At 42.7% G+C, this 18,544-nt stretch overlaps 1 protein-coding gene across 1 annotated transcript in view; it reads right to left on the bottom strand.

Annotated features, from left to right (window-relative positions):
• LOC135543602 (transmembrane protein 163a-like) overlaps nucleotides 1-18,544 on the bottom strand; it is a 45,551-nt gene that overhangs the window by 21,935 nt on the left and 5,072 nt on the right. Inside the window, exons 3-5 of the mRNA XM_064970997.1 lie at nucleotides 12,607-12,650; nucleotides 9,267-9,358; nucleotides 5,176-5,272 (exon numbers count right to left, since the gene is read on the bottom strand). Coding sequence (XP_064827069.1) covers nucleotides 5,176-5,272; nucleotides 9,267-9,358; nucleotides 12,607-12,650 — 233 coding nt within the window. The remainder of the gene's footprint in view (nucleotides 1-5,175; nucleotides 5,273-9,266; nucleotides 9,359-12,606; nucleotides 12,651-18,544) is intronic.

Below are 18,544 nucleotides of genomic sequence, written 5' to 3' on the forward strand. Positions count from 1 at the left end.
AATTTTTAGAAGTAGAAGCTCAAATTGTTTGGGTACAGACTTAGAAAGTAATGCAGGCCATCTTTGCAACACCGCCCCCTTTGGTAGTTCTATCTTGGCGGAAACCGTTATAGTTAGCAATGGAGATTTCAGGGTTTTTGGTGGTTTTCCTAAGCCAGGATTCAGACACGGCTAAGACATCCGGGTTGGCAGAGTGTGCTAAAGCAGTGAGTAAAACAAACTTAGGGAGTAGGCTTCTAATGTTAACATGCATGAAACCAAGGCTTTTACGTTTACAGAAGTCAACAAATGAGAGCAACTGGGGGGTGGGAGTGGAGCGAGGCACTACAGGACCTGGATTAACCTCCACATCACCAGAGGAACAGAGGAGAAGTAGGATAAGGGTACGGCGAAAGACTATACGAACTGGCCGTCGAGCACGTTCAGAACAGAGAGTAAAAGGAGCAGGTTTCTGGGCACGATAGCATAGATTCAAGGCATATTGTACAGACAAAGTTAAGGTAGGATGTGAGTACATTGGAGGTAAACCTAGGCATTGAGTAATGAAGAGAGAGATATAGTATAGTGATTGTCATACACTAAGTGATAAGTCGGCTATGATGGGACCAGAATTTTTATAGTCAGGGCATATTGTTAAAGGGGGGAAATTCCTCTTGGAAATACTCCTAGGCTTAAGGTGTATGAATACAAAACCCTATACACAGATGAGACAACAGCTGCGATTGGACAATAAAACAAAAACGAGCTTGCTGTATATGCAAGGTAACAGTGTAGGCCATTGCATTTGTAATTAAAAAGATACTCATACACTACTGTGTTGATTGATTAATTCCAGTCATATCTACATAGCTAAAGCTATAAAAACATGGACATTACATTTCCCCTGGCACTGATTAGATCAGAGCGCATAGGTTTCTCTAGGCTAGTTTTACTAGGCTAGTTTTGATTTTCCCATGACACCATGGGAAAATCAAAAGAAATCAGCCAAGACAGCCAAAAATTGTAGACCTCCATAAGTCTGGTTCATCCTTGGGACCAATTTCCAAATGCCTAAAGGGAACACGTTCATCTGTACAAACAATAGTACGCAAGTATAAACACCATGGGACCACGCAGCAGTCATACCGCTCAGGAAGGAGACGCGTTCTGTCTCCTAGAGATGATGCGAAAAGCGCAAATCAATCCCAGAACAGCAAAGGACCTTGTAAAGATGCTGGAGGAAACAGGTACAAAAGTATCTATATCCACAGTAAAACGAGTCGTATATCGACAACCGGAAAGGCCGCTCAGCAAGGAAGAAGCCACTGTTCCAAAACCGCCATAAAAAAGCCAGACAACGGTTTTCAACTGCACACAGGGACAAAGATTGTACTTTTTGGAGAAATGTCCTCTGGTCTGATGAAACAAATATGGAACTGTTTGGCCATAATGACCATCATTATGTTTGGCGGTAAAAGGGGGAGGCTTGCAAGCCGAAGCGTGAAGCACGGGGGTGGCAGCATTATGTTATGGGGGTGCTTTGCTGCAGGAGGGGCTGGTGCACTTCACAAAATAGATGGCATCATGAGGCATGTCGTGGCTGAATCAGAATTAGTTAGGTAACATTGATAAATAAGATGTTTTATTTACATAATAATGCTTATGTGAGATATGTCATTAGAATGTCTTCTTTTGGATAATACTGTTGGCAGTTGCATTTTCCTCGCTCTTCTCCAGGGCTTAGTCACTTGTTGCCCAGAGAGGGGAGAGGTCAGGCTTGTCTTCATATGTCAATGTATCTGTTAAACCATGTGATGCTATGAAGAATATCAGAAGGGGAGAAGGACAGAATGGAGGCTTGTCTTCTTATGGGAATGTGTCTAACTATTGTATGTTCCCTCTGAGGTTGCCCTTATCTTGACCTAGTATATGACCAAAGAAGGCTCACTGTCTTTTCTGATCTTGTCCCAGGGGGGGGGGGACAGGGAATTTGAGATGGGAGTATCTAGAATTGACAATTGATATATGCCATTGGATAAGGTAATGTTTTGGTCCTAGGTGGTACCAAGAATGAGATTAGAATCTCGTCTAAAGAGACCAAACTGAACGATAATTTATAACCAATGCTATCTAGCTATGGGATACTCCTCTTTCAAGTAAAAGGTTCTTTGTGAACTGTTCCTGAGATCTGTGTTTCGTCATGTGAGTTGAGTTGGGTGTGTCTTGGCTATAAATGATACTAAGAATTGTTTTGTAAGCACTCAGAGAATTCATTTGTAGACACTGAATTGATCTGAGAGTCAAAGGGCTATGGTGAAGCTCATATATATTTAAAGATGGACTTTATAATATAACTCTGACTTGTGTGGTTTGCCCTCTCAATGTTTAGTAATACAGGAAATTACCACGACTGGCAGGAAAATTATGTGGATATATTGAAGCAACATCTCAAGACATCAGTCAAGAAGTTAAAGCTTGGTCGCAAACGGGTCCTCCAAATGGTCCCCCAAGCACACTTCCAAATTTGTGGCAAAATGGCTTGAGGACAACAAAGTAGAGGTATTGGAGTGGCTATCACAAAGCACTGACTTCAATCCTATAGAAAATGTGGGCAGAACTGAAAAAGTATGTGCGCACAAGGAGGCTTACAAACCTGACTCAGTTACACCAGCTCTGTCAGGAGGAATGGGCCAGAATTCACCCAACTTATTGTGTGAAGCTTGTGGAAGGCTACCCAAAACATTTGACCCAAGTTAAAAAATTTAAAGGCAATGCTATCAACTACTAACTGAGTGTATGTAAACTTCTGACCCACTGGGAATGTGATGAAATAAATAAAAGCTGAAATATATCATTCTCTACTATTATTCTGACATTTCACATTCTTAAAATAAAAGTGGTGATCCTAACTGATCTAAGACTGGGCATTTTTACTCGGATTCCATGCCAGAAATGGTGAAAAACTGAGTTTAAATGTATTTGGCTAAGGTGTATGTAAACTTCCAACTGTGTGTGTGATACACATATAACAGCTCGTCAGTGAATACATTTCTGCCAATGTTTTCAGCTGCAATTACCACATGTAAATGCTTTGCATGATATTGCAAAAAAAATTGCTGGGTTTGTTGTAACATTTTAAGAGAGGCCACCTGTAGTTTTTTATTCATATAAGAGGGTTAAATTACACATTTTTTTGATAGGCTAATGTTACTTGATGAAGACTGCTGCTATAGCAACTGTGCTTTTGTCTTGAAGCTAAAATATGTGTAGCATACAGTACAGACGAGAAAACCCATTGTCTGCACATAGTGCACAACAAATTCTTATTTACAATGACAGCCTAGGAACAGTGGGTTAACTGACTTGTTCGTGAGCAGAACGACAGCTTTTTACCTCGTCAGCTCAGGGATTCAATCGAGCAGCCTTCCGGTTACTGGCCCAACGCTCTAACCACTTATTTTTTTTATTTCACCTTTATTTAACCAGGTAGGCAAGTTGAGAACAAGTTCTCATCTACAATTGCGACCTGGCCAGGATAAAGCAAAGCAGTTCGACACATACAACGACACAGAGTTACACATGGAGTAAAACAAACATACAGTCAATAATACAGTATAAACAAGTCTATATACGATGTGAGCAAATGAGGTGAGATAAGGGAGGTAAAGGCAAAAAACGGCCATGGTGGCAAAGTAAATACAATATAGCAAGTAAAACACTGGAATGGTAGATTTGCAATGGAAGAATGTGCGCAAAGTAGAAAGAAAAATGGAGTGCAAAGGAGCAAAATAAATAAATAAATTAAACAGTTAGTTGTTTAAATACAGGTAGTTGTTTGGGCTAAAATATAGGTGGGCTATGTACAGGTGCAGTAATCTGTGAACTGCTCTGACAGCTGGTGCTTAAAGCTAGTGAGGGAGATAAGTGTTTCCAGTTTCAGAGATTTTTGTAGTTCGTTCCAGTCATTGACAGCAGAGAACTGGAAGGAGAGGCGGCCAAAAAATAATTGGTTTTGGGGGTGACTAGAGAGATATACCTGCTGGAGCGTGTGCTACAGGTGGGAGATGCTATGGTGACCAGCGAGCTGAGATAAGGGGGGACTTAACCTAGCAGGGTCTTGTAGATGACATGGAGCCAGTGGGTTTGGCGACGAGTATGAAGCGAGGGCCAGCCAAAGAGAGCATACAGGTCGCAATGGTGGGTAGTATATGGGGCTTTGGTGATAAAACGGATTGCACTGTGATAGACTGCATCCAATTTGTTGAGTAGGGTATTGGAGGCTATTTTGTACATGACATCGCCAAAGTCGAGGATTGGTAGGATGGTCAGTTTTACAAGGGTATGTTTGGCAGCATGAGTGAAGGATGCTTTGTTGCAAAATAGGAAGCCAATTCTAGATTTATCTTTGGATTGGAGATATTTGATATGGGTCTGGAAGGAGAGTTTACAGTCTAACCAGACACCTAAGTATTTGTAGTTGTCCACGTATTCTAAGTCAGAGCCGTCCAGAGTAGTGATGTTGGACAGGCGAGGTAACCTAGTTACTCCTCTGTTTTTGACAAGCAATTTCAGCACACCAACCAGATGTTCATTGGAATCCCTTTGCTGCAGTAAAACCTCTTTGCCAAGGCTGCTGGCACTGCCAAGACTGGTATTACAGTACCCAGAGCTGACCTTAATGAACACCCACATGCCCAGACATGTGAAGCAGAGCAGAGAGCTTTGTTTCTCAAACAGCACCCTATTCCCATAGGACTATGTAGCGCACTACCTTTGAGTATTTTCGTTAAGCCAGACCATATGGCACAGGTAGCCTAATGGTTAGAGCGTTGGGCCAGGAACCGAAAGGTTGCGAGATCGAATCCCCGAGCTGACAAGGTAAAAAAAATCTGTTGTTCTGCCCCTGAACAAGGCAGTTAACCCACTGTTCCTAGGCCGTCACTGTAAATAAGAATTCATTCTTAACTGACTTGCCTAGTTTATATATATATATATATATAATTCATCTTTTATTTAAGTTCACCAAAAATAGCTTTTCATGTGGCTCCTGCACCTATAGCTATCAATCCAGGGGTGGCACACTGCATCCTATGTCTCTATTTTGAAAAAAGCTATAGCTTTTGGATTGAGAGCTATAGGTGCAGTTAAGGATGAGTGCCTTGCTTAAGGGTACAACATCAGGATATGGCATCTTACCACTTCAGGCATTAGCTTGGTAGCCAGGTCATGGATTGCCTTTCCCAGGATACACAGGGAGGACAGGATGAAGACCACACCCAGGATCACACAGGCTCTGTAGAGAGAGAGGGGGTGAGAGTTAGAAGGGGAGCAAGAGAGATGAAGGGAGACAGAGGGGAAATGGAAGGAAATAGAGTCAAAGAACACTGATTAAGAATATTCTGCTTTGAACATATACAGTTCCACAGTTCATTTATATAGATGTCAGTGAGGGATCATATAATGCATTAAAACATTTCTAAAATCATTGACCACAGGAAGACCTTTCCATGACAAAGTAGACCTACTGCAACTACACATCATACAAGTTCATTGCAACTTACAGTAAGTAATACAATAGCAAATCGTCTCCATTACGTCCATGCACGTGGAAGAGAAAAGGCATCCATTAAATAAACAACCATTTTGCTTTTCTCTATGGCAGATTTAGAGAGTGAACACAGTCTCAGAGGATCAATTTGAGAAGTTTTTTTTTTTTTAAACAGTATCCAATTAGGTAAGCCCACCAAAAAAAAGTCATCTGGGGTAGTCAGGTTAGCCCACTGTTTATACCGTCTGCCCTCTCCCCTACGTAATCTAGTAGTCTAGCGCAGATTTACTATACCCAGCAAACACATCAAGAGCCCAAAAACAAGAGAAATTGTTGAAAAATAAGTAGTGTATTATAGATAACATCCATGATGTTCAGACAAAAGCAATAATGGATGCCAGTGTGCATGCCTGCGCTTACGCTCATAGCTGGCTCGTACTCAGCAGCACCCAGTCCCCTGGATCCAAACCGGAAGGTAACCATGTAGGAATGGTTTCAGTGGTGCAGCGGGAGACCTCCCAGAGCTGTGTAAAGTGCAATAACAGACTCTCCCTCACAACAAACCTGCCCAAACGACAGCTCAGCTGACTGAAACATCCATGAACTTCAATTGATCCTGCTGCTTAGAAAAGTCCCTTTTTTTAGTCTTGTTGATTCAAGGCAATTGGCATCAAGCACATTGCAAGATTGATGGTTTTGATATCAAAGTCGCAAGATGCAAGGACTTGACAGAACTGTGGTTGACTAGACTGAGAACAAACGCATGCAGTCATCCAGTCGGTCGACCCTTTCTCTCCTGCTCCGTGTGTCATGTCAGCAGGCAAATACAACAATGTTCTTCCAATTACAGGGGGGGTGGGAGAAAAAAAAAGTGCCGCAAATTCATGCTGCTCGCTCATTCGTCTCCAGACCTGGTAATTTGATTGTCCAGTGGCCTTGTGACTTACTCCTGCCTGGCCTCTCCCCTGAGGGATCACACATCTACACACACACACATTCACCCCCCACAACACACACCTATGAGAGGCCAATTACTAGCTGCTGGGTAACAAACCTTCCAATTAGGATTCTGAACCAAAGCGATGTTCACTGCTTCAACCGAAGGCTCATATTAGCCTGGTTAAACCAGATTGAATGCTGCCCTCAAAATGGTGAAATCAGCATTCAAGCTCGTTTAACCAGGCTATAGGCTAATACACCAGAGGCTCCATGGCGATCTGCATTCACAAAAACATCCGAGACTACAGCAGATGGTGTCTGTCAGGACGGAAGAAGAGGGGGGCGGCTTGCCAGGTCTTCACCTTTTTGTTTCCCCTCTCCTGCTTCTTGCCTCTGACACCCTGCACATTAATTCACACACCATAATCAGTTATGTGGTTGCCATGGCGCCGTGAGGATGCCTGAGCAGAGAGCTCTCTAAATATTGTACATATTTTAAATGTATTTAAGTGTTTTTTTTAATTGCATTTTTAAATAAACCTTTTGAGAGATTAACTGAACTATATGTACTTGCAGGACTGATTATGGCAAGTCAGTTTATATTTGGCTTGGCTAGATACTGTAGCTAATAAGATTTGAATGATGCAGCATCCGCTTTTGGCCTGCCCCGGTTCCCCGGGGGAAGTGGACTGCGGTGTGAGGGAACAGATGCTCGCCTTTCTGGACTACTGCCAAAGTATGAGGTCTTACTGCTACTTTTACAGTCGCCGCTGCATCACCCAGGTGGGTGCTACACTGAGAGTGGACAAGCCAGCCTACCTACGAAAGAGGAGCTGTGAACATCGAAAAACGACGTGCCCGGTCAGATGTTTTTCTACCTCCCTGCACCCTCCACTCAAGATGTTACTTTTCCAAACTGCCTATCACATGAAGTTTTGAGCGACCAACACGTCATAAGAACATCCAGATCGGTATTTTTTTTAAGCGACTGAGATTCAATTTGTAATGAAAAACGCTATATCCATTTATTATTGTAATAAAATAAAAGGTCTCTGTCTGGGACAAAGGCCCCAGGTGAGACAGTTCTGCCTGGGTCTAGAAGGACCTGCCACCTGGCCTGTCTACATGGGATGGAGTTGGACGCTGGAGGAAACCAGCGGGGGGGGGCTAGCGGTTCCCATAGACCTTGTCGTTGAGCCAAAGACTATCCATTTATAGGGAGTTTCAGCAAAAATATATATTTTCTGCAGTGGTGGGTGACCACTGCTAAATGAATATAGGGGAAACATTCACGTGTGAAGTTTCACATTTTTTATTTAATCCCGTTTCATTTCACTACTTCCAGCTACAGGGCCTTAAGAAAATATTCATACCCCTAGACTTATTCCACATTTTGTTGTGTTACAGCCTGGATTCAAAGTGTATTCAAGTGGATTTCTCACCCATCTACACACAACGCTTAGTGAAAACATATGTTTTTTTTTTTAATTTGTTGAAAATGAAATACCTCATTTACAGAAGTATTCACACCCCTGAGTCAATACTTTGAAGAAGCACCTTTGGCAGCGATTACAGCTGTGAGTCTAAGAGCTTCCCACAACTGGATTGTGGGACATTTTCCCAATCTTCAAGCTCTGAAATTGGTTGTTGATCATTGCTAGACATTTTCAGCTCTTGCCATAAATTTAAGTCAAAACTGTAACTTGGCAACTCCGCAACATTCACTGTCTTCTTGGTAAACAACTCATGTAGATTTGGCCTTGTGTTTTATGTTATTATCCTGCTGAAAGGTGAATATGGCAAAGAGGTTTTGTAACCGTTTTAAAGTCACCATTGTCCTCATGGTTAAATCTGAGCGGTTTAAGAAGGACGGCTGTATCTTTGTGGTGACTGGATATATTCATACAAGGTGTAATGAATAACTTCACCATGCTTAAAGGGATGTTCCATTTATTTTTATTTTTTCATTGCTCAACTGAGGGACCACTATCATTTTGCACAGAGTCCATGCAACACACAATCACAGCTTATTGTGAAAGACAAATTACTTATTCAAAATGTACTTTGTGTGTGCATTTCTTCATAACATTAGCTAGGCAGCTAACGTTAGCTTTAAGGTTAGGGATTAAAATTACGGTTAGTTAACACGCTAGCTAAGTGGTTAAAGGATTAATGTTAGGGTTGGCTAACATGCTAAGTAGTTGCAAAGTAGCTAATTAGCAAAAATATTAAAGTTATCTGTGATGAGATTTGAACGCAACCTTTGGGTTGCTCGACATTCGCGATATACAGTACACTCACCAATCCTCCCCGACCAACCTCCCTCCTATCTTTTCTATCTTAAGTAACCTTGCGTCTTTATCTGCGATTGAAATGCACTGTATACAGAATCATGTATAGCACCATTTTTGGGGGACTTTTCCTGCATATGAACCTGAAAATTTGACATTTTCACATGATTAAACTTGCAAAAAATGACATTTTTAAATGTGGAGTTGTTTTACATGTAAATTTAAGCTCAACATGTGAAAACGCACATTTGACATGTATTCTTTTTGTATGGGCACACAGCCATTTACAGTGCACTGAGTAAGGTGGAGGAGAGACAATGCTGGGGTTCTAATACTGTACACTACAGTCCCAATCCCTGCACAAAGAATGAAATGCATTGTAATAACTGCAGCGCTTATGCTGAAGAGAGCTTAGTGTGCTGAAAAGAACAGTGCTAGTATAATTTAGGCTTTATATAGTTTTGCTGGTCATCAAAAACAACAAATATGGTGGTGCTATATCTACTCACATGTACTCCCTGTGTGCAGAGTGAACGGCGGAAGCATTACTATAACGCCACACCACGATGATGGAGGACAGCACGTCCAGGGCGGCATCAAACTGCAGAGGGTAAACATCAACACTCAGCTTTTCAGCAGAAACCCATGAGAAATGGGGGTTCACTTATATTATTGTACCCTTCAGTTATCCTTATCCCAATAACTCCAAGACAATGCAAAATCTTGCCTAAATTACAAGCTTAGACTCCTAAGGCAGCAGGACTCGATATGGCCAGGCCCTTGTGGAACTAGTGTGTTTTTGAGATCGACTACATTGCAGTTGGTCTGCGCAGCATCATCTTGCATCCCAAATACAGTGGCTTGCATAAGTATTCACCCCCTCTGCATTTTTCCTATTTTGCCGCCTTTACAACCTGGAATTAAAATGGAGGGGGGGGGGTGTATCATTTGATTGACATATGCCTACCATTGACGGAAACTTTAGTGAAACAAACAAGAAATGAGACAAAAACAGAACTACTCCCCCCCCCCAACCACCTTTTGCAGCAATTACAGCTGCAGGTCTCTTGGGGTATGTCTCAAAGCTTGGCACAGCTAGTCACTGGGAGTTTTGCCCATTCTTCAATGCAAAACTGCTCCAGCTCCTTCAAGTTGGAAGGGTTCCGCTGATGTACAGCAATCTTATACCACAGATTCTCATTTGGATTGATGTCTGGGCGTCAACTCCCCTCAATAATTTCCCTGTATTTAGCACCATCCATCATCCCTTCAATTCTGACCAGTTTACCAGTCCCTGTCGATAAAAAACATCCCCACAGCATGATTCTGCCACCGCCATGCTTCACTGTGGGGATGGTGGTCTCAAGGTGATGATGTGTTGGGTTTGCACCAGACAAAGCGTTTTCCTCGATGGCCAAAAGCTAAATTTTAGTCTCTTCTGACCAGAGTACCTTCTTCCATATGTTTGGGGAGTCTCCCACATGCCTTTTGGCGAACACCAAATGTGTTCGCTTATTTTTTACTTTAAGCAATTAGCTTTTTTTGTTTGCTTATTTCTGTTTGCTTATTTTTTACTTTAAGCAATAGCCACTTCTGTAAAGCCCAGCTCTGTGGAGTACAAGGCTTAAAGTGGTCCTATGGACAGATAATCCAATCTCTGCTGTGGAGCTTTGCAGCACCTTCAGGGTTGTTTGTTGCCTCTTATTAATGCCTTCTGCAGGTTTGTTGTGGTGCCATATTCTTTACAATTTTTTTATAGATTTAAAATGGTACTCCGTGGGATGTTCAAAGTTTCTGATATATATATATTTTTTATAACCCAACCCTGATCTGTACTTCACAACTTTGTCCCTGACCTGTTTAGAGAGCCTCCTTGGTCTTCATGGTTCTGCTTGCTTGGTGGTGCCCCTTGCTTAATGGTGTTGCAGACTCTGGGGCCTTTCGACAGATAGACAGACACACATATACATACATACATACTGAGATCATGTGAGTCTTAAATAAAGTCCACCTATGTGCAATCTAACTAATGTGACTTCTGAAGGTAATTGGTTGCAGCAGATCTTATTTAGGTGCTTCATAGCAAAGGGAGTGAATACATATGCATGGACCACTTTTCCATTTATTTAAACAAAATTCACCAATTTGGACTATTTTGTGTATGTTCATTACATGAATTCCAAATAAAAATCCATTTAAATTGCAGATTATAATGTGACGAAATAGGAAAAAAGCCAAGGGGGATGAATACTTTGCAAGGCACTGTAACTAGCTAGAGCTCAAATCATATTGGCCGAATACCTTAGAGTGAAATGCTTACTTTACAAGCCCTTAACCAACAATGCAGTTAAGAAAAATACCTGCCAAGTAATTAATTTTTTAATTTTAAAAAAGTTAAGAGAAAAGTAACAAATAATTAAACGGCGTCAGTAAAATAATTGCGAGGCTACAGGGGGTACCAGTACGGATTCAACGATTCAGGCAGGGGCAGATTCATGCGGGGGCACCGGTTATTCGAGGTAATATGTACATGTAGGTAGAGTATTTAAAGTGACTATACATAGATGGCACTGCAAATAGTCTGGGTAGCCATTTGATTAGCTGTTCTGGAGTCTTATGGCTTGGGGGGTTGAAGCTGTTTAGAAGCCTCTTGGACCTAGAATTGGCACTTTTGGCGTGCCCTCTTCACGACTGTCCTGGACCATGTTAGTTTGTTGGTGACGTGGCCACCAAGGACCTTGAAGCTCTCATCCTGCTCCCTGTCGATGAGAATGTGGGCATGCTTGGTCCTCCTTTCCTGTATTCCACAATCTCCTTTGTCTTGATCACGTTGAGGGAGAGGTTGTTGAGGTCTCTGACCTCCCTATAGGCTGTCTCGTTGTTGATCAGGCCTACCACTGTTGTATCATCGGCAAACTTAATGATGGTGTTGCAGTCATGAGTGAACAGAGAGTACAGGTAGGGACAGAGAATGCACCCGAGGGCTCCCCCCGTGTTGAGGATCCGTGGTGGATGTGTTACCTACCCTTACCACCTGGGGGAGGCCCGTCAGGAAGTCCAGGATCCAGTTGCAGAGGGAGGTGTTTTAGTCCCAGGGTCCTTAGCTTAGTGATGAGCTTCGTGGGCACTATGATGTTGAATGCTGAGCTGTACTCAATTAACAACACTCTCATATAGGTGTTCCTTTTGTCCAGGAGGGAAATGGCAGTATGGCGTGCGATTGAGATTGCATCATCTGTGGATCTGTTGGGGCGGTATGCAAATGGGAGTGGGACTAGAGTTATTGGGATAATGATGTTGATGTGAGCCATGACCAGCCTTTAAAAGCACTTCATGGCTACCGACGTGAGTGCTACAGGTCGGTAGTCATTTAGGCAGGTTACCTTAGTATTCTTGGGCACAGGGACTATGGTGGTCTGCTTGAAACATGTTGGTATTAAAGACTCCGACAGGGAGAGGTTGAAAATGTCAGGTAAGACACTTGCCAGTTGGTCAGTGCATTCTCAGGGTACACGACCTGGTAATCCATCTGGCCTTGAGAATGTTGACCTGTTTAAAGATCTTACATCGGCTACGGAGAGTGTGATCACAGTCGGCCGAAACAGCTGATGCTCTCATGCATGTTCCAGTGTTACGCGCCTCGAAGCGAGCGTAGAAGTAATTTAACTCGTCTGGTATACCAGGCTCCTGTCGATGGGCAGCTACTACTCTTTATGTGATCAAGATCCGTGATCCTGTGTCTCACCTTGCTCAAACTGACATCAAAACACACTGATTGTAACGTTAGTAATGACATCTGCCCTATAGCACTCAGTAGAAATTAAAATGCATTTTAAAAAAAGTACCTACAGCGAAGCCGAAAGCCGAGGCACTGTGTCTCATGAAGGAAACAGCTGGAAAAAAAAACAAGAGAAACAAGTTTTACTATACATTCATACATGAAATATTAGTGGTACTGTTGTGAATGACTTGAATACCCGTTGCACACCAAACACTGACGGCCGGTTAGCTCAAAACCGACTCAGACTACCAGTAGTCCCTGGAGTCAAACACTATTGGTTCTCTTAACTACTTTAGCTGCACTTGATTGAATGTCTGCGACAATGGGACCAATAGAATAGTCCAAAAAGTGCAAACCCCACCTATCTGGCATTCCAAAATAACAAGACAGGCTCAATTAAATGCTCAAAGTAATCAAACCCAGGTCTCATATGGCGCAACTACAACACTTAGTTATATTCAGCAGGTGTAGTAGTAAGATAATGTAGTGCTAGCATTCAGCATCCACACCATAGTCAGTTCACAGGGTTGAGTACCCCACCAGTGTGTACACAGCTGTTTGTAATGTAGCCTCAGACTCTGCGAACACACACTACCTTACCCCAGAGTTAAACTCCAGAGTGATTACCATATTCAGGACATGACATAATGGAATTCAAAACACATCCAGCCCCAAACCAAAGGGATTACCTAGCACTGAGGACTATGCAAAGTCCATACTAATGCAGTCCAGGATAATGACAACTGGCTTTGCTTTCCAAAATAATGGCATCCTATTCCCAATTTAATGCACTACTTTTGACTAGGGCCCATAGGGCGCTAACCTGTCCCTCAACGTCAACAAAACCAAGGAGCTGATCGTGGACTTCAGGAGATCGCGGAGAGCGCACGCCCCCATCCACAGGGACACAGTAGATAGGGTGAAAAGCTTCAAGTTAATCGCCGTGCACGTCACAAACAACCTGAAATGGTCCATCCACACAGACTGAAGGTGGCGCAACAATGCCTCAACCTGAGGAGGATGGGAAAAAAAAGTGCCTAGCCCCTAAGACCCACAAACTTCTAAAGATGCACCATTGAGAGCATCCTGTTGGGCTGTATCACTCCCTGGTACGGCAATAGCTGTTAAATAGCCATCACGAACCAGCCTCCGCCAAATACCATCCCCTGATCTTAGTCCCTGTTACTAGCCGGCTATCACCCGGTACCTTTCGAGACCGCTGCCCTATGTTCATAGTCATTGAACAGTGGTCACTTTAATAATGTTAACATACTGTTTTACCCACTTCATATACTGTTTTACCCATTTATACTGTATTCAAGTGGCCGTGGATTGCTATAAAGAAAAGACATTCTGTTCTTTTTTGATTGAAGGTTAGAAGAATGGGCAAAACGAGTGATCAGTGCCAAGCGCTCCGGATCCAGTACCTCAAACAGCCGCCCTCCTGAGCTTTTCACACACACACACACGACAGTGTCTAGGGTTTCCTGAGAATGGTGCGACAAACAAAAAACATCCAGTCAGCGCCAGTCCTGTCAGCTTGTTGAGAGAGGTCGAAGTAGAAAGGCAAGAATGGTGCAAGCTAACAGGCAGGCCACAAAGACAAATGATGGCGCAGTACAACAGTGGTGTGCAGAACGGCATCTCGGAACGCACAAATTGGCGATCCTCGTCACAGACGGGTTAATTGCAGCAGACAACCACACTGGGTTCTCCTCCTATCAGCTAAAAACAAGAAGCTCCAGTTGGCAACTGCATGATGCCATCGTGTCCGCATGGACCAACATCCCTGTGGAACCTTGCCGACAAAGAATTCAGGCTGTTCTGGAGGAAAAGGGGGTCCGACCCTGTACTGGATGGGTGTACCTGAAACTGCAGAAATGTAGATTTTTTTTCCCACTGGCCGAGACACAATGCATTGTTTTTACAAATTAATTATGAATTAAAATCTGAAATATCTTGGGTCAATAAGTATTCAAGCCCTTTTTTAGAACAAGTCTAAATAAGTTCAGGGGTAAACATTTGCTTCACAAGTCACATAAGTTGAATGCTCATTCGGTCTGCAATAGTGTTTAACACGATGTTTGAATGACTACCTCATCTCTTTCCACTACAGTACCATTTTATTTAAGAGACCAATAATGATAAGAGACCAATAAGGCTTTTACTATTCTAGGTAGCGTTCATAAAGGCACCAAACAGAAGACTGAAACAGGGAGGAACTACCTGGACTTGTCCAATAAGAAACTATCATTTAAAAATGATTTAGCTTGCGTGCCCCAATGAACAAGACCCAGGTTCTCTTTCTGAAGTCCTCCTGGGGTGTAAAGCCCCCATCCATTTATCCATCTAAACAGTGACACGCGGTGGGTGACAAACAGTTCTTTCTGGGTCATCCCAGTCCACTCATCGTCACGGTGACAGAGGCTGGCACATTACCCTGACAGAACACCAGCCACACCGAGAAAAGAAAGACTACACCCGAAATGACACCTTTTCCCCCTATATAGCGCACTTCTTTTGAACAGGGCCCATAAGGCACTATATAGGGAATAGGGTGCCATTTCGGACACAGCTAGGGTCTCCGTGTGACAGAACAGATTAGGTTAGTGACCAGTCGTTTACAGACGAAGGCAGAAGTGATCAATTCTCCTCACTTTGTCAAGCCAGATCAAATGTCGCAGAGTAAGGGTTTAAGAGGGCTTAAACCAACGCAGCACAGTAAAGGCATCCATCTTAGTGTTGTCACATTACTCGTAGGTATCATGGTGTAACAGGAGTCACACTGATTAAGTAACAGTACCGCTTACGTCAAGAGCCCATACTGATATTCAATGTTTGATCCTCTGGGTGTTTCTCAATATACATTCTCCAAGGGCGTTCTCTTGAGTACGTTCTTGTGAGGATGAGTGTGGAGAATGCATAAAAATGTACTTAAAGAAAATGCAACGTTCATAATTATCAGCTATATGTAAATTGTATTAATCGAGCTGGCCAACTAGTTTTACATGTTAAAAAAAAAATGTTAAACGACCAAAACAAATGTTATGAAAGGCAAATGGACAGCGTTCGCTAAAAATTCTTTGTGGGTAGCTAGCTACACATTTTGTCAGTCGTGGCACAAAGGATATTCTATGGAGTTAAACAGACCAAAATGTACACATTATGGTTAGTCAGGCATCATATGAGGAGAGTGAGACTACTTCTCATTCCAATGTCCGAGTTCACGTCAGCTCAAAACCAGCCGCCATTGACTTTTTTTTTTTTTAGGTGGTTGCGTTATATTACATCGGCAATACTGGGCATATTTCAGTTGAAGCTTGCGTCGATGCATGCTTAGAAAAATGTACAAACGAAGAACACATCTGAGAACTGCCCTTCTCATACTTTGATTTTGACTCATACGCCTCCCTGTCCCGTGGTCCAATTTGCGTGCTCGGAGCATATTGAGAAACCCCTCGTCTCAAACACATGTAACTTACCTATTGACACGTCTTAACCAGCTGCACCACCAGAAAGCTAGGAATTCAATGGCTCAGGCAGCAGTATGAGGTTGAAGAGTTAGTTTAACCAATTCATCTTGTTTACGATGGGGGGAAAAAATGTAAGAGCACTCCATTTCTTGAGGAAAACAGTCTGATTGTTGGAAACAAACAGCCTAATGTTACATTTGTTTACTTTCCAAGCTACAGCACACAGTGACAACAGTAATCTCTGTATGATCACATACATGCACATCTTTGTCTTTCTCTTCCGCCCTCTGGCGCCATCTCCGGTCACCCAGAGTGACAGAGACATCAGAGCAGATGGGTCTCCGGAGAGACAGTGACACAAGTCAGTCCCTTTCCACATTATAGACGAGAGTTCTTTGGATCTTCAACCACTCCAGATTACTTCATTTCTGTGTCAATTCTCTTTGTAAGTGTCAATGCAGACAGGATCTGACTATGATCAAATCCTTTGACAGGGATCAAAGATCTGACAAAAATATGATATGCAAGTGTTAAGATATACCCATGTGAAATGTCCAAGATAACACCATCTCACAGTCACAGGAAAAATGTCAAGAGTGGAGAGAGTTTTAAACAAATATGCTAGCTCTGCCTAGGTTTTGAAAGGAACCTTAAGGTTCAAAGATCCTATATGGGACAGTGGGCAGAGTCAGAAAATACACTGGACAGAGTAGCTACCCAGACAGACTGTTGCAGTAGCAGTGTGGGGGTTATAAATAAATAAAGCTGGGGAAGCCAAGCATGAATGCAATATTACAACCTATGTGTTGTGATCTTTGTGTTTGCTCTAATAACCTGTTAGTTCATATGCCTTGCCACTGTGATATATACAGTAAGCCTAAGGCAGAGACAAGAAAACAGAGTGGCAGAATAAATTCAGCAACAACTTTGTTTCATCACATAACTGGAGAGCAACATCTGTCCACAAAGCATATTACATGTAACAAACAGTTATGACCTACAGCATGATCAATCAAGTTAATGTTTCCTACATTTTCAGACTACTAAATAACTATTGATTTAGAACCACGGAGTGTTACCACAAGTCACGAATATAACAGGGGCTGCCTCAGCTATTCCGGGACCATTTAAACTTGCTCAAATCACCTATTCTTAGTCTAATACAGTGACAATTTAAAAAAAGGGTAGCTAAAACAATTTCGTCCAATCAACGTAAGCTAAATATGATGTGGTTGTTCATGGTACTGTGTGTATAAGTAGAAAAAAACGTTGACTCACGATACTTGTAGCGAAACACCAATGCCAGCCTCCACTTTTTCATGTTGCCGAAATTGTCTGACTGTCATACAGTTGGCTACACACTTAGCTGGCTCATCGTTGCCCATGAAAGAAACTAGTTAACATTAGCTTACTACATTTAGCTACAGATTGAACTTCATCCTCTCAGGCCAGGGACACAATGTATGAATTTATGGTTGGATCAGAATCGCCATTATAATCATAGGCCAGTACTGAGAATTAAGTAAAACCACAAGTCCAAATCCCCATCCATGGCTAATTTAGGAAAGGAACCAGAGGACAACAAAACAATGAGATGCAACAACTCCAGTTTTTTTTCTGTCAATGATGTTTGGTTTTTATTGTGATGTGACTGGTGTGAAGCCAAATCCAAACTGGCTTCTCTTGACACTTGTTTGCGCCAGGACCAGTCAGTCACAGTTGAGCCCACTCAATTTAGCGCAACGTTGACTGGCAATAATTTTATTTAAAATCAAGGGAGGGCAAATGCTCGCTGGCTGCCCTTGCATTTAGTGCTACAGGAGGCAACAATGTCATACTCTTTTGGACCAGACAGAATCAGCTAGATGGCCTACAGAGAGGGGCGCTGTTTTGCGTGCTTGGATGCTTTCTCTGGGAGATACATTCAGCCTCTCAATTGAAGGAAAATTAAGAAAAACAGACAAATTTTAATTTAAATGTCTATTGGTAGATTTTTGGGGGAAGCCTGGTATCAATGAATAACACTCGTGTTGGGGCCAATGCCAGTACCCCCCCCCACCAAGAGCATTAGGCTTAACCTATGGTCCGTAGAGCAGTGTCAGTGTGCTCTATTTGAACCCCTCACCCAATCCCTTCCCCCCAGCCTATCCATCCAAGGTCAGGGAGGTGAAGTAGACATGACAATCACTTCGTCAACTCCATGCCCCTACACCCACTACTCTGAGCCTCCGTCCCCTTCATCCCTCCATCTGCTCCTGCTGTTCGTGTGAGAACAGAGAAGGGAGAGCTCCCCTCACTCTTTCACTCAAAATGCACCTCCTGCAGCTCTTATTTTTTAGACTGCAGACTCTTTGGGGGCTTGCGCTCCAGCTTAGACGCGCACAGTTCTGAATGCATTAATAATAGGACGCATCTCCCCCAGTCTCTCGTTTAGATTGTTCCTTTTTGGTTTGTTTTTACTGTGCATGTGGCCTTGAAGTTCTATATAGCATCTCAATTGTATGTCTGTGTGGTTGGGTATGCGTGCGTGCAT

Source organism: Oncorhynchus masou, chromosome 7 (assembly GCF_036934945.1).
Source record: "Oncorhynchus masou masou isolate Uvic2021 chromosome 7, UVic_Omas_1.1, whole genome shotgun sequence".
Lineage (NCBI taxonomy): Eukaryota > Metazoa > Chordata > Actinopteri > Salmoniformes > Salmonidae > Oncorhynchus > Oncorhynchus masou.